General features: G+C 38.3%; 1 protein-coding gene across 1 annotated transcript; it reads right to left on the bottom strand.

The window, feature by feature from the left end:
* Positions 1 to 4,003: 4,003 nt before the first annotated feature.
* On the bottom strand, positions 4,004 to 7,882 carry LOC149152223 (uncharacterized). Its single transcript, XM_089443423.1, has 3 exons — positions 6,524 to 7,882; positions 6,263 to 6,329; positions 4,004 to 6,054 (listed from the first exon to the last, which is right to left on the bottom strand). The coding sequence occupies exons 1-3, from the start codon at positions 7,880 to 7,882 to the stop codon at positions 4,004 to 4,006; spliced, it is 3,477 nt and encodes a 1,158-aa protein (XP_089299549.1).
* Positions 7,883 to 16,276: the final 8,394 nt, after the last annotated feature.

Genomic DNA, 16,276 nt, shown 5'->3' with positions numbered 1-16,276 from the left:
CTTGTTGCTATGGCAATATTTCTCTAGTTTGCTGTTTTTTGCATTTTTGAGCATATGTATTTGATTTGGTAAATGGGATTTTCTATCACATGTTGATTTTTGGATGCCATGACACATCTTTTCTCCTTGGAAACTGTGACATGTGGAAGTCTGGTCTCCACAAGTTTTGTGACTTATGTTTTCTCAAGATTTTTTTAATGAAATATTTATTTTCAATAAAAGAAGAAATGAGCAGTTGTGGTTTGTGAATTAGAATTTGTAGTTGTCAGCTCAATTTAAAGTTTATTTGGAATGAATATATTTTGAATTCAATTAATGTTTATCTGGCATGAATATATTTTGAATTCAATTAAGATTCACTTTGATAGATATATTATAGGCTTGGATACATGTTTAATCCATAAACAACCACTATATATATATATATATCAATAGATCATAAAATAAATTAACATAGTTCCATGGACATGTCAGGGCCTAGGTAACTGGAAAAATATAGAGAGAGAAAGAGAGATTAGCCAATGCCCTTTGTCTAACCATGGGAGAACATTCATTAAAGGAATGTGAGCTCTGCAACAAATTGCTGGCCAAAATGGTTTGTGAGACAGATAAGGCCAATCTCTATTGGATCTGCAATGTGAAGGTCCACTCTGTAAATTTTATTATGGAAAGCCAGCGTTTTTTTCTAGTGAAAAAAGGAACTGCTGCCATTTATCGCTAAATTATTTGCCACTGTTTATTTCTACATGTCATCAATTAATGCTAAAGCTTAGACAACCTTTTGAAAAAAAAATTGTGGAGTCTCCCTAATTCAGGTGGTCATCTAGTTGTTCTTAAATTGTAGCTAGGAGCCTCATTTTCCAATTAATTCTAATTGAGGAACTATTTTTTATGACATTGTGTTGGCTTTGGGATGAATGTGTAGAACTTTATATGAGTTCCCTCCTGCTTGGAATTTGTACTGTAGAAAAGGATTGATGTTCAATTATAAATGAGTTTTGTTCTTTTTCATATGTAGCTAACCATACTAGCCAATACTCTTCATTATGGTTGTTTCATATTTTCTAGTCAACTTGAAATTGATTCAGAATATAGTAAAATAGAAAAAAATTATATTTTCATGAAAATAAAATTGTAAGAAAACTGAAATAAAAACTATGAGAAATTAAAATAAAACTTTACGAAAAATGTGTTGTAATTGAAGTAACTAACTTGAATATATTGTCAAATGTTATGTGATGGTTTGTCTCGAGGGGTGGTGAATAGTTTGAATGTTAAACGTGCAACTTCTGTAGTGGTTGAACATCTTTTATAGTTTTTTCACTTGAATTTAATTGGTGCAAGGATGGACATGGAATGAAATGGCTTCATTTTGAATGTGTGATTTGGATTGATTTGGATGTGATCCAATGTCTGGGAATTTGTTTTTTGTTGATCCATGTGCTTTGATATGTTTTAATGGGAAATAGAATGGGTTGGGTGTCATTTATTAAACACATTGGGTTTAAACGTTGAATAACATAGCAGTTATGGCTGACATACATTCACTTTTATTATGTGCAGGTATGGATATGCATTTTGGATACATAGCTTCAGTTCTGATCAGTGCGGGTTGGAGTGAATGCTACTTTGTACTTCTGGAATAAACCATTTTGGAAGGATTTATGGTTTTATCTATTTTCTAGTTGGGACAATATGATTTTTACTCTTAAGTATTAAGAGACTATTTATGGACACTTGTTGGCCAAGTCAATGTTTTGGGAAATTTTGGACATAAATTACAAGATATTTACACTTAATGTTATTTGTTTTTGTTTAAATATTGGTTGCACATCTCTAAATTTTTGGTGGCTTGGTGGGACTAGTACTATAACAATTACTGGTCCCTGCACAACATTAGACATCTCTTCCCTAGTTTTTGTAGAAACATGGATATATTCTCTAAAGAAACCATCTACGAAGTTTTATCTTTCAAATTCACTGCATTCGTGATCCCAAGCTTCTATTTGGACACCCACTTCATTACTTCATTTGAAGAGGAGTAATGGAGGCATAACGAGTGTATGATGGGATTTATTGTATTTGCCATTATTTGTATCTCTGGATGAAAAAAATTCCTTTGTTTTCTGTCATTTATTGGCAATAAACTTGGACCAGATTGAATTTCTTCTATAAGGACTTGCAAGTAGCCTTTGCTTCCTTTCCATTACTTTACATGAACTTGCAAGTAGCCTTTGCTTCTTTTCCATTACTCTTCTTACAAGTCAGCAAGCAGTCGATAGATATTTCATATCCATTAAGTTGAAGGATTCATTGTAATCCACCGAAATAACCTTAAGGAAACCTATGCTTCTTTTGATGATATATTATTGTGTTGCCTTACTTAGGATTGGGAGATGGGAGGTAGAGTGTGTTCTCTCACGGAGACGTTGAGCAACGACACCAGTATTTTGGATTTGGGTCATAAATCAATTGATTCAAAGGGAGCATTGAGAATGATTTGGGGTTGGGATTGCTATTATAATAATATGTATCTATTTTAACTATGGATTAAGTGTCTAGAGGGAGGAATTTCAGTAAGTGCTTAGAGGGGTTTGAGGTGAAATTTTTTCAGAATGATAAAAGGCTTGCATTTTCATTTTGAGAGACATGATCTTTTTTAGCCTTTTTTAGCCTCTACTAAGTGTATAGTTAAGATGGATTTATATTGGTTTTTTCTCCTTTTCCATAAAATGAATATATAATAGGCCCCTCTTTATACATATTGAGACTAAATACACATTCTCCAATCTACTAGGAGGGAGATGTAAAATTCTTTCAAGCTAAACCTAAATCCCATATATTATTTTTTTTTATTAAAAAAATGAAATACATATAATTTTATTTACTAAAAAATAAATGAATTACACATCACCCTCTTATGAGTTTTATTACTAGAAATTACACCAGATGTTACAAAGGAAATGTCGTAAGGAAATAGCATATAACACTAATTAACGCTTCTTGGAGAACTATTGAAAGACAAAAATAAATCAACAAAAGGAAAGGACCATGCTGCAATGAAATCTTACTGCAATAGTGTTTCATTAAGTTTTACAAATCATGAGGCCTATGTTGAAGTTCAAGACCTTATCTGATTATGCCAACATGAATGACTCGTAACTAAAGAAATAGATTGTGATTTGCTACCGAAATAAAAGGTCATTTTGGTACAATTCCTCCATATTTCTTCATGATCACTTCCTCCTTTTATAGACAACCTTAATTAGTACAAAGCATTTTTTTTTATAGTTTGAAACATGTGTCTATAAAGGAATATAACAAATTTGTAAATAAATTTTGAGTTTCTATGTGAATTAAGACCCACCCTTTAATAAAAATGCACATATAGCCAATCTAAAAATTGAATCCAAGAGTAGCATCAACTACACCTCTTCTTGAAAAAATTGCCCATGTTTCTCTTTTGAGTGTTGACTCACCTCTGTATTATTTCCTTCATCCTTACAACTATTCAAAGGATCACATTTCTCTTTACCACTAATCTCCTTTTTTTTTTTTTCCGGAGAAAAAAGCGAACTTTTTATATATAAAATAGATAAAAAGTTACAAGCAGATGCTAACACATTCAGTTGCAGTGAGGAGAGAACCCTCAACTGACTCAGAGAGAAATGACTCTACTCTGAAACTGTCCGAAGACACCCAAATAAAACATCCCCTGCAAGAGGGAGCAATACTGATCTCTCAACAAAAAGAAACCAACAGTCCACAGCAGATTCTCTGCCTGTAGCCAAAACACCATACACAAAAACCGTCTGTATAGTACAGTGGACCTCCATGAAGGAAAACAGCCCACTGTTTACAAATAAACGTCGCCCAAAACACTTGGGCCGTGATGAAAAAGTCACTGTCTCAGCAGAAACACAGAGAGATGATATTCAAAAGACATCTTTCCGTGACCCAAAAGGAACAAAAACTGATGAAAGACGTAACAGGAGGCACAAGATTAGACATAAGGAGGCTGGAGAGACTCCTGTAGCTGGTCATTTTGCTTCTCTGTCACTTTCCAAAAGCCCAAAGCCTGCTGCAAAGCATCTTTAGATAGTTTATCCGCGTCCTCATTCCGGCTCCTGTATATGTGTTCAATAGAAAAGACATTAAAAGACTGTTTTAAATGCATAATTTCTTCAAGAAGAGGTCTCAACATATAGTTCTGACATCTACTGTTTCCGTTAACCCATTTAATCACATTTAAAGAGTCCCCAAAGATCTGAATTGCGAAGATGTGTCTGTGAATAAGCCAACAGAGAAGTAACTTGAGGGCTGACAATTCAGCGAAATTGTTTGAACCAGTACCAATGCCCACCGAAGCCAAGAGAGAATGAGAATCATTAAGATGAATGACTATGCCTGCCCCTGCTGAGTTGTTTTGTGAGGCCCCATCGAAGTAGGCCCACGGAATGTTTGGCCTTATTTGTTCTTCCCGGTTTTTGCATTTATTGCTTGGTTCCTCCGGTTCAGGAATACTTAAATAAATGGCTGTACTTTGGATGGCAATGGTTTCAGCTGAGATAGATGCATCTTGAAAAATGGATTTGTTTCTGGCCAACCAAACTCCCCAAGAGATGATGGGAGGGAGGTTCCTCAGATTCCCCCCTGGATTCTGGTTCCACCATAGCTCCCAAGCTTCTATAATGGAAACCCCTTCCCATCTGAGATGCTTTCTCAATAAGCTTTGCACTTCTTCCCACACCTTTTTAGTGAAAGGGCAATTCAGGAACAGATGATGGATGGACTCTGAATCGTTTTTGCAAAGAGGGCACCTGCCTGGGCCGAGCATGAATCTAGCTTGTAAAATATCCCAAGTTGGGGCCTTCTTCTTCAGTACGCACCAGAAAAACAACCTAGATTTTTTTGGGCATTTTAACTTCCACAGGTGTTTTGCCCACCAAACAGGTTCTTCCCATCCTTTCTTTGACATTATGAAGCTGTACCCTGCTTTTGGGACATATGAGCCTGAGTCAGCATGGGCCCATACCAGCTGATCAGGTCTATCAGCAATCCTTACATTGGATCTTGATAATTCCTGAGTGAAGATTTTCCACTCATCCCACCATTCAGGAGCTAGATCAAGCTCTTCCCCAGATTTCCACGCTTGCCCCCATATGGAAGAATGACCAATCTTCTCTATCTGATTCAGATGAAGAATACCTTTTGAATCCAAATGTCGAATGAGACCCGGAGAAAGAGCATAAAGCTCATTGCACCCCACCCAAGGGTCCCTGCCTATTTTGACATTTTCACCATTGCCCACCTGCCAGGACAACCCTTGTTCGATGATTTTGAAGGCTTCAATGGTAGCTTTCCATATTACTGAGATATTTCTCCCTTTTTTATTTGGATCCCGGATCCAATTTTCCAGAGACATTGGATCTATATATTTGCGCTTGACTACTCTTGTCCAAAGGTTCTCCGATGAAATAATCCTCCACCCAGATTTGGCTGCCAATGAGGTGCTAAAGTCATTTAGCTTCTTTATGCCCCAACCACCCCATTCTTTTGGTCTGGCGATCTTGTCCCAAGCAACCCAGGGGAGAACCGAGTCTTCCTTGGCCCCAGACCAAAGAAACCTGCAGCAGATTCTCTTTATCTTATGCAAAATGCCTTTAGGTATCCAGGTCAAGGCTGCCCAGAACACTGGCATGGCCTGTAGCACAGAGTTTACCAGTGTCAACCTTCCAGCTCTAGATAGCCACTTGAAACTCCAATGGGCTATCTTAGCTTCAATTTTAGCCACCAGCCAGTTCCAATCTTGCTTTTTATAGGAGTTTGGTTTAAGCCAGAACCCCAAGTATTTGAAGGGCGCTTCCATGGTGTAAACTTCAAAAGGTAAGATGGCAGTGATCTGAGAGCATTCATTCCTGTTGAAACCTTCCATAATAAAATGGGATTTTCTGAGATTGATTTGCATTCCTGTGGCTTTCATGAACAGATCCAAGATGTTCTTTAGTTCCTTCACTTCACTCAGACTTCCATTAGTAAAAAGCAAAATATCGTCTACAAAAAGAAGATGTGAAATGAACAGATTTACAGCTACTTCCAAACCTTTAATCAAACCTGTCCTTTTTGCTTCCATAATCAGCCTGCTAAGACCCTCTGCCACAAGGAGGAAAAGCAAGGGAGAAAGGGGGCATCCCTGTCTCAGTCCCCTTTGACCTTTGAAGAAAGGGGACGCTGCTCCATTGATTAGGACAACAAAGCTTACACTGGTGACACATCCCATTATCCAATTGATGAACTCCAGCTTGAAGCCCAGGTGTGTTAGCAGCATCCTGAGATAAGTCCAGCAAATTCTATCATATGCTTTTGATAGATCAATTTTTATCACAGCCCCTTTCTTGATTGTTTGTCTGATACTATGGATCGTCTCCTGCACTACCCCTATAGCTTCATGAATCTGCCTTCCATCCAAAAAACCAAATTGTTCACTTGAGATGTTGTTTGACAAAATTGGTTTCAAGCGCACAGCTATAATTTTTGCTATGATTTTGTAGACACAGTTGCAGAGGGAGATTGGTCTAAAGTCTTCAAAGGAGTCAGGGTCCTCCTTCTTTGGAATGAGGGCGATGAAGGTAGAATTGAAAGGGGGAAACATCTCACCCTTCCTTCTAGATTCTTCCACCACTTCAGTTAGCTCATCACCAATTGAATCAAAAAAATGGTTGAAAAGTTCAATGGTCCACCCGTCTGGACCTGGGCTTTTATCTTTTGCCATGGATTTGATAATATGCTCAACTTCTTCCTTGGTCACGACATCCATTAAATTTTCAGCTTCCTCTTCTTCGACAAATCTGGGGAAACATTGGGCAGTTCTGATAATTTCTGCTAAAGTAATCCCTCCTTGAGCTGTAAAGAGATTTTGGAAATGGGCTTTACCCATTCTTGAAAGTTCCTCAAAAGAGGAGGCTTCTCTTCCATTTTGATCCCTGAGCTTCCAGATTGTGTTAGCATTTTTCCTACCTTTAGCATAATTGTGAAAAAACTTTGTGTTCTCATCACCAGCTTTCAGCCAAATAGCCCTGCTTTTTTGCCTCCACTCCTCTTCCCTCTCGAGAAGGATCTTGCTTCTTTGTTTTTCTAACATCATAATCTTGTCCTTTGAGGCTTGATTTACATATCCATCAGCCTCAGGCTCCTCAAGATCTCGGAGTTCAGCATCTATGAGGGAGAGCTCCTCATTCTGGGATATCTTCCGAGCTTTGGCCCACTCTATAGTTGCTTTTTTGAGTCTTTTAAGATTGTCCCAAAAAAGAGCTCCTTTGCTTTCTGATGAAGAGCTGCCCGGATGTATCCAAGTGTCCCTGAAGAGGATATTGAAAGACTCCTCCTGTAACCAGGCCGCATTGAATTTGAAAGGAGTAGCGGGTTTAGGAGGAGGCTTTTGAAAATCCAATAGGATTGGAAAGTGATCAGAATTTCCCCCTTCTCCGACCCACTGCCGGAACATAGGGATGCTGTTAATCAAATCTTCACTTATTAGGAAACGGTCCAACCGCTTCGCCACCCTTCCCTCCCCAATTCTTCTGTTCCTCCATGTGGGCTTGACTTTGATTAGATTGACATCAATCAAATTATGTGATAGGAGAGAGTTTGAAAAGAAATCAGAGAGCGGGTCTTCCCTGGCTGATGGACCCCATGACTCCGCAATCCCAATAGAGAAATTTAGGTCTCCTCCCATGATAACACTCCTGTCTTTAACAAGATCTTTTGAGAGCAAATTGTTCCAGAAAATCTCTCGCCCTTGACATGGCCCGTAAATATTTAGGATTAGAAAAGAAAGCCCCATGTCAGGAGAGGTGACCTCTAAGCCAAGAGCATGGTCCATGCCCCAAGTGCTATTGATCATCATCCTTCCATTTTTAACACCAATGGCTAGCCCCCCAGAATGGCCTACAGCATCTAAAGCATAAAATGTCCAACCTGGGAGGGAGGATCTGAGCATAGATTCCACCTCAAGGCTCTTCCCAAGGGTTTCTTGAAGAAAGAAAATGTCCGGATTGTAACGAGTAATCAACTCTTTTAAGGCCAGTTTTTTGGGTTTACTGGCTAACCCCCTACAATTCCAGGACATAAGGATCATTTTACAACTTGGTCAGGGGTATTCGCTGCTCTAAGCGCCCCAGTAATGGACATTTGCTTCCCATCAGCAACGTCAAACTTTGCTTTGACCTGAGCTTTTGACAAACTCGATTTCCTACCCCTACCCTTTCTTTTGGAAGCTTGGGAAGAAGAAGGGCCTAAACCACCTATCGGATCAGGAGTCTCTAAAGACCTATCCTGCCTTTTGTCCAGGGATCTCAGATTATAATGACAACTCATGGTGGAGGAAGAAGGAATTTGTTTAGCAATAGACACATCTTCGCAATTCAAATCTATGTTGGGAATGGCATCAATAAGCTTTTCAGTAGAAATACAATCAATATTCCTATAAGAGTTTTGAGCTTCGATTTTATGGTTAACATTAAGATCATGGGAAAAAGAAACAGAACAATGATCATGAGTCATACCGAGATGATCCTCCATCACAGTGTCGGGGCCATCTGCTATCGGCTCCTGAGATTCCTTCGCCGGGGTTTCTTTGGCCTTTGGTTCTTCAGACATAGGCTTGTCGCTTCCTCTGATTGGCTCCTCTATATTACTGTTCCTCTCCACCAAAGCCACATCCTTCTGTGCTCCCTTAGCCTCAGAGGCCTGTTCCCTTCTCACCTTTTTCTCCCTCTGCTCATCTGGTCTCTGCGGCCTTCTTCTACGATTACCCAAAGGGCAGTCCTTTGCCAAGTGCCCGTATACGTGGCACCTATAGCACCGAAAAGGAAGGTGCTCATAATCCAATGGCTGCTCAAACACGAATTCTCCATACTCCAGCTTTATAGACTCCGCTAATCCCTCCTTAGGATTTAAACGAACCAGAATCCTTGCCATTGTTCTTTCGAAGGTATGGAGGAAAGACATATCCGCTTCAAGATAAGTGCCCAGCAGGTCCCCTATGGATTTAAAAACTGATTCAACCCACAAGAACGGAGGAAGTCCTGGTGCTCTGACCCATACTGGGAACTCATCCGCCTTCTCCCTATTTGCATCAAAATTTGGCGTCCATCTCTGAAACAGGGCCGGGCGGTTTCCAATGATCCAGTTCCTCTCAAAGACCCAATCAACATCTTCTTTATTGGCAAAACTAACCATGAACCATCCCTTTACTAATAGGGCCACTCTGAAGGAATTTGAAAGGGAATTTTTCCATTGGGTCTCCGCCCACTGGTTTAATGATTTACCTGATGGAGTCCTCCCTCTGGTTCTTCCTACCAGAGTGCATTCCGCCACAGTCAGCGCATCCTGAACTTGGACATCCATGCCGAGGACCAGGTTGCCTTCGAAGGTCTTCTTTTTCAGAGAAAAATCCTTCTTTCGGGTCGCCTCAGACTTGTCTTGACCCCGATCTAAAGGCCCTCCCAGGGGATTAGGGTTTGCACTGTCTTGATTGCCCTGAGGATTCCCACAGTTTACTATAGGAATTTGTGGCTCCGAAACTCCCCGTGCATGCTGTCCATCTGCTTCCAAAGCCACCTTTTCGCCGACCCCCTGTCCTGGATTCCCAGAAGTACTTGCACTTAGTGGGGTTTTCCCCACCTTCTCGAGGCTTACCTTCTCTCTTCCTTCAGATAACAACCCTTCTTGACTAGGGTTTTGGGAGAGCTTTAAGGGAGAGCGCCCCACAGAATGCCGGTTGCTCCTTTCTAGATCCGCATTCCCTGTCTTCGAACCCCCGCCAACTGATCTCCAAATGCCATGCTTGGTCGGGAAGTTTATGATGTCTTCAAGCCCTCCGGAAATCCTGGCTGGGACTGAGAGGGGTTTCAACTTGCTGCCATGAAAACCTACAGAAACCTGGAATGGGTTCTTTCCCGGTAGAAGAAGTGGGGAGGTGTCCTTCTTTCCTTTGGCGCATGGTCCGTCCACACCTGCCTTAACCTCTAACTGTTCGGGTTTCCACTTAGGGTTCCACGCGTCCTCCGAAAACGGCTCCGAATCACCATGACTGCCAAAAAACTTAACCAAGTTTTGGGCGGTTACCTCTTGTCCCCAAACTGAAAGCAGATCCTCTGGCGCCGGCTCCAGGTCAACCGACTCGGAAGATTGAACCATGGTGAAAGAAAAAACAGTAAAAAAAACCCCAAAACCTGACACTCCACACTGTGCTTAGCTGTAGGTGTCGATGCCGCTTCGGAACGGGAAAAGCCGGTTCCCCAAACCAGCTGCTGTCTCTCCGTAGATTAGCTTAACTTCGCCGTTCCCCGTTTAGCCTTCAGATTAGCCCTTAACAAAAGTCACTACCAGATAAGTCCTGCTACCTCTCCGGTTAAAGTTGCAAGCCGTTTTTACTGATAAACTTCCAGGTTAAAACAAAACGCCTTCCCACCCGTGACCGATTTGACCAGCCCGCCTCGAAACTTCCGCCAAAACGTCTACCCCGTACCGTAGCTGTTACCTTCTGCCATAAACTACCTAAACCCAGTACTGTAGCTACCTAGGCTGGCTTCCTAGGTGATCCCAGGTCGAACCCTGCCGCCTCCGTTCGCCGCCATGGTCTCCTTCCTCACCACTAATCTCCTTGGTGTCTGCCATGTTCTTTTTTTAATCCAACAGTTTCTGGTTAAGTAAATCTAACCCATGTCATGGAGTTGAAAATAATGTAGAGATCATTCAACAACATTTAAACCATTTTATCTTAAAAATCAAGCAAGTGTGGCCCATAAGAACCACAACGAAAATATTGGTTTTTACATCAAAAGACCACACCTCACGTTGGTTTTAAAATAAGGGCCCAAAAATTTATATAACCTAGTCATCTATTTGATTGGTAAAAACATGAAAGAGTTATTATGAATTTCATATTTTGGACAAGAAACATAGGAATAAATTTGAAAAAAAAAGTCGAATGAAGAAAAAACATGCATGTGGAAATTGCACATAGTGACCTTTGTGGTCCCATGAGAATTTAGTCATTGGCAAGTCCAAATTATTTTATGTCATCCATCAATGCCCTTCCAAGAAAAAATTAGTTGTGCTTTATTAAGTACAACTCATCATCTCTGAAGTCAAACCCATATTATTATACATCATAAAATCAAACAAATATTAGCTCAAAGCATGAATAATATCCAAAAGCTTCTCAAAACATTTTGAAGCTAAAAAATAATTTGCAATCTGACAGTTTATAGTCAATGAACCAGTGGTCCCATGTGAACCCATAAAAATGTATGTTGGTAGTCACATCATGGATATGCGACGTGGTATATTATTTGTATATACAACATAATTTGGTGCATTTTAGGGCTCACAAGACATTTAGAGTGAATATCAAGTCCAACACACTTAATCTAAACTCATAATATATAAAATGTCTCTCTAGAGATTCACATTCATTACTAACTAAGAAGACATGCCAAATGCACAAAATATCAAGAGAATCTCAAATACCAATCACCTTCACCAATCAACTTGAACAAAGGATTCCTTTTCTAAAATAAAAAATACAAATGTCAGCATTTAAAGAAAATGCTCCAAAGAAATATGAACAAAGATAAATCTCCAAATCACAAGAGAATTGACTTCCTCCCTGTGGCAAGAGATCGATGAGTTACAAAGATTCTAATCATTTTGTTCAAATATTTTTTTTGTTTTTATGATGACATTGGGATTGGGATTACTTCTTTAAAAGGGATCCTAGAAGTGGGCACACGAAATTTCATTCACTATAACTTGAAGCGTTGTTTTCCAACATGAGGTATGTGTGTTATGAGCCTATTATATGATAGGTCTAGTTTTAGTAACTTCATACATTTCCCAAGAGTTACACGTATACTGCTTGATAATTAGTTCAAATAAATATTTGTTTTTTTCTAGTTGTTGGAGGTGGTTAATGGATTTGGGGATTCTTCCACAGATATTTTTGAAGGAATCCTTGAAGTGGAATTTTTTGAACCTGAGAGATGTTCACTGACTTGCTAAAACACAAACCTAGATTGATCATGATTGAAGAAACATTTCATGTTCAATCCCAAACTAGTTAAGTAATCTTCACTGACTAGAAAAAGAAAATTTGAAGGCATTCGACTAATCACCTTCTTCTACTTGAAACAAAATATGATGCTACAAACAATATGATGTGTGACAAATTTGCCAATCTTCCACCAACACTGTAAACAATTCCCATGTTTCATTTGGCATGCATCTGGTACACAATAAAGGAATATCTCATAGGGGATGTCATTCACTGTAACTTGAAGCAGTGTTGTTTTACATGGACTCACAAATTCTACATTTTCATTCATGAAATACATATACTAAAGAACATATCTGACAAAGGCAAACAACACTTCCTAAAATTCAATTTTAGATTATTATGTGGAATTTTCAAAGTATCCCATAATCATTATGGATAAGTCCTCCATTTAAAATTCTTGTTGTTATATTGCAACACCAAAAATAGAAAAATATCCTATTACATTTGTGCAAGCAACCATCCTCAAGTTCTTAGAAGGTCTATGTTCACCCATTTTTTTTAAGGAACGAATAGTTTATATTGATCAAGTTGGTAAATGGGATAGTACCCTTACATTCAAGGAGTGATCACCATCAACAATAATTCAAATATATTCAAAGAGTAGTCTTTTCCTATCCTGCATATTCCTTTCTATACATCTAACAACACTTTTCTTGTAAATTCTCCAAACAAAAACTCGATAAAAACTACAAATTTACAAAACATTTAACAAAAAGAGATATGAAACCCAAACTCTACATTCCTAGAGGGTCACTATTGGCCATTGCGGTTCCATTTTATTCCTACTCCTGTAGTGGAATTTCTACAATAGTCTGCTCCACATGCTCGCTTGGTTGAAGTTCGTCATGCACACCAGGGGACACGGGATCCTGCAGACCAAACACATCCTTGAGGACACCAACTGGTGCCATTTTAAAAATGACCTCAATCCCATTAACTTAGACCCAAAATTTCCACCTTGGTGGCTAAATTATTCATTATCAGTTGAAGCCTATCCATGGCCTCTTGGTGAACGAGCTTCTAGCACAACTTGCTCACCAACCCTTTATAGCTTGGCAACACCTTCCTCAAGGGAATTTTGATTCGAAGCCTTCCTAGCATATATTTCGTTTTCATGGATAGAGGAGGCCATAGAGTATGATCAAAGAAGGTTAACCTTAATAATTAACACATACAACATCGTGAATTCCCATTTATAATGGGGAATGCGACTAGTTTCCTTTCCTGTAGACCTATTTTCACATTGAATTCTTCTGACCTTTGATATACTGTTCGTTTCACCTCTAACCTACATCAAATCCATTTCCCATTGCTCGATTTTATTGAATTTACTTTACAGAGGTGGCATTAAGGTACTATATATAGAGATTTTATGGCCCAGCTTGAAGTTGCATGCAGCGTGATTCCGTCTATCCTTGCGAGTGACACATTGCCTCTCCACTATCCATATGGAATAGCACTTAGCTTGTTTTTCCTTGATCGAGAGCTGGCATTTCAAGGCAATCATGATCACGACGATTTCAATGCTAATTAATAATGTGATAGGCCTTGGGAACTGGTTTCTCCAAGGTGTCCTTTGATTTATTACATCCTCCATTCTACATAATTGCAACATCATGGAATATATTAATGAGTTGAGTCACCTCTATCCTGACAGAGTATTCCTTGATCAAGATGAGCTCCTATATTAGTGTGCTCATCAATGATCTAGTTATTTCCTCTTTTGATTGAGTGTCCATTGGGGACTGATATATTTTGATAGAATTTTTGGTTCTATAAAACTTTTGGATGTTTATCATCGTGTCTCCCAATACCACAATACCACTAGTTGATGAATTCATCTTGTTATGACTATTTTCAACCCTTACCAAAGATCCAAAGCTTCTTCTTGATTGTTAGTTATTGATCCTAGTCCTCATGCATGTTTGATCTCTATTTCTCCATTGAGGCGAAATATTACCCCTCCCGCTCCTATCTCCCCCTTCACTCATTTTGACTGAAATGATAATAAAAAGATATATTCATAATCAAATAATATCTTATTAAATACTCCCACTTTTAATGATAACTAAAAGTTATATTTATAATCAAATAATATTTTATTAAATACTCTTCCCTCTTATTTAAAGAAAGTAAGAAACATTATTTACATTAAAATTAATATAATTACTTTTTCTAAAATAGTTTTTGGTTAACATCTCATAGATCGTGAATACTTTAGACTTATTCATTCATATATCTTTCATATAAATATTTTTTTAAGACTATATTTACATAATACCTTCCTTGGATTACCATACCATCCATTAAATTTAATATTTCCTTAAACAATTTTATTTTCTCATAATTCATATTACTTTACTTATTAACTCTTTAATGCTAAAATTTTAATTATTATATATTTGATGATGTAGTCTTCTATATAAAAAAATATTAGTCAATTTTTATTTGTTTCTAATTATGTGAAAAAATAAATAAATTGAAGAGCGATGGATAATAATATCTAAGTAATAAATTATTATAAATTTATAAAATATTGAAAACATTTTATTTTAAATGTAGTTTAGTAATTAATATATAAATAAAATTTACATCTTGGAATTTTTGATTTATTTAAAAATTTGATTATTTATTTAAATTTTTGATAAATGAAAGTTTAAAATGATCTATAGTCTATTAATATCTGTATACTTCATTATTATTAAAAATAATTATAAGAACTCTAAAAATAATATAAATTAAATATATTGATTTAAAATATTTATATATTTTATAAATAAATTTTTAAATTCTCTTAACTAATTAATAAATTTTCCTTTTTACCCAAAAAAAAAATTATAATTCAATAACCAAAAATATCTTTCCAACCATTTACTTTGAATAATTTATTACCTACAACAAGAAAGTAACTGACTATAAATTTCTCTAGGGGAACACACTTCAACAATGTAGTGCATCACATTATAATAACATCAATGTTTGATATTCATTGAGAAAGCCAATCTATAGTTTATTATTGAATTACAAGGTATTCAATATACACAAATTTCCTCAACCCTTGAGAGAATGAGGGTAGTGACAAATGAGCATGATAGCGAAGACGGCAGGGAAGTAAGCAAGGGAGCGGCCAGAAGGATGTCAGCAAGTGGCAGGACAAGGACAACACGTACACGGAAAGAGCAGCCAGGAACAAGTGAGGATTAATGAGAGGAGGTGGTAGCCAGGATCGATGGTCAGCATTCTAAGTCAATGGCGTAGGGATTAGCACAGGTAATAATGCCAGACAGGTGGCAGTAAAGGCAAGGGACAAGAAGGAGAGGGGCATAAACCTTAAAGGAAATCAGGGCATAGTTAGATGCATGCAGAAGATGGAGACAAGAGCTAGAGAGAGGAAAGGTGGCTGAAGAGCAACAATCCATCCCGTGGACGGAAGCGGCATCAGACCTGCAAGTTGGTATGTAGTTCCTCTGTTCCCCAACCTTGTAAGGCTCAGGATTAATATCTGTAGGAATATAGGAAATCTGATATGGAAAAAGAATGAGTCAGTCAAGGAGGAACCCAGACCCTCCTGCGACCCTGGTTTAGACAAAATAGTAGAAATGCTTGTGAAAACACGGGGTAGGAAGCTAAGGTGGGAGGGACTAGAACCCAGGATGGGAGAGGTCTATACCATGGCAAAAGCTCGAAATAAATTCAGATAGAGCACGACTATAGCCACCCCTATAGGAAACTATGGGAGGGATCCAAAAGGTAACAAGGAAGCACCTCGGGGAAGAAAAAAAACAGAGAAAAAAGAGAACTAGGGAAACAAGAAACCTCTAGGGGAGGAATTTAGGGCCAACACCCTGAGGGAAGACGTAGCCAAACCAGAGAGACCCTGGGAAGAGAGGAACAGAAAACCGACCTTACCTAAGAATCCATGAGGATGCCCAGAACAGGCAGGCCATGTGCCGACTGTTGCCGTGGAGGAAAAATGGCAAGAGAATCAAGAAAGGAACGAACCCATAACATGGAGAGGAATGGCGACATTACGACAAAAATCTCAAAGGAAGAAAACTCTGGAAAGGGAAGGGATAACAAAAATGAAATGGGTAAATGGAAACTTGTTTTGTTTTACTATTATAATTATGATAAATGTAATGGCTATGTGATAGG

This window comes from Pinus tabuliformis, chromosome 9 (genome assembly GCF_031772625.1).
Source record: "Pinus tabuliformis cultivar Carrire ecotype Pingquan chromosome 9, CPIR1, whole genome shotgun sequence".
NCBI lineage: Eukaryota > Viridiplantae > Streptophyta > Pinopsida > Pinales > Pinaceae > Pinus > Pinus tabuliformis.
Note: the sequence above shows the minus strand (reverse complement) of the source record. Positions and strands in the feature narration are given on the sequence as shown.

Coding starts and splice junctions, on each gene's coding strand:
- LOC149152223 (XM_089443423.1), bottom strand. CDS start 7,882: ATGGACCATGCTCTTGGCTTAGAGGTCACCTCTCCTGACATGGGGCTT. Junction 6,330..6,523: donor TCATAGCAAAAATTATAGCT/GTGCGCTTGAAA, acceptor GACTTATCTCAG/GATGCTGCTAACACACCTGG. Junction 6,055..6,262: donor TAATGGGATGTGTCACCAGT/GTAAGCTTTGTT, acceptor TTCTTTTTGTAG/ACGATATTTTGCTTTTTACT.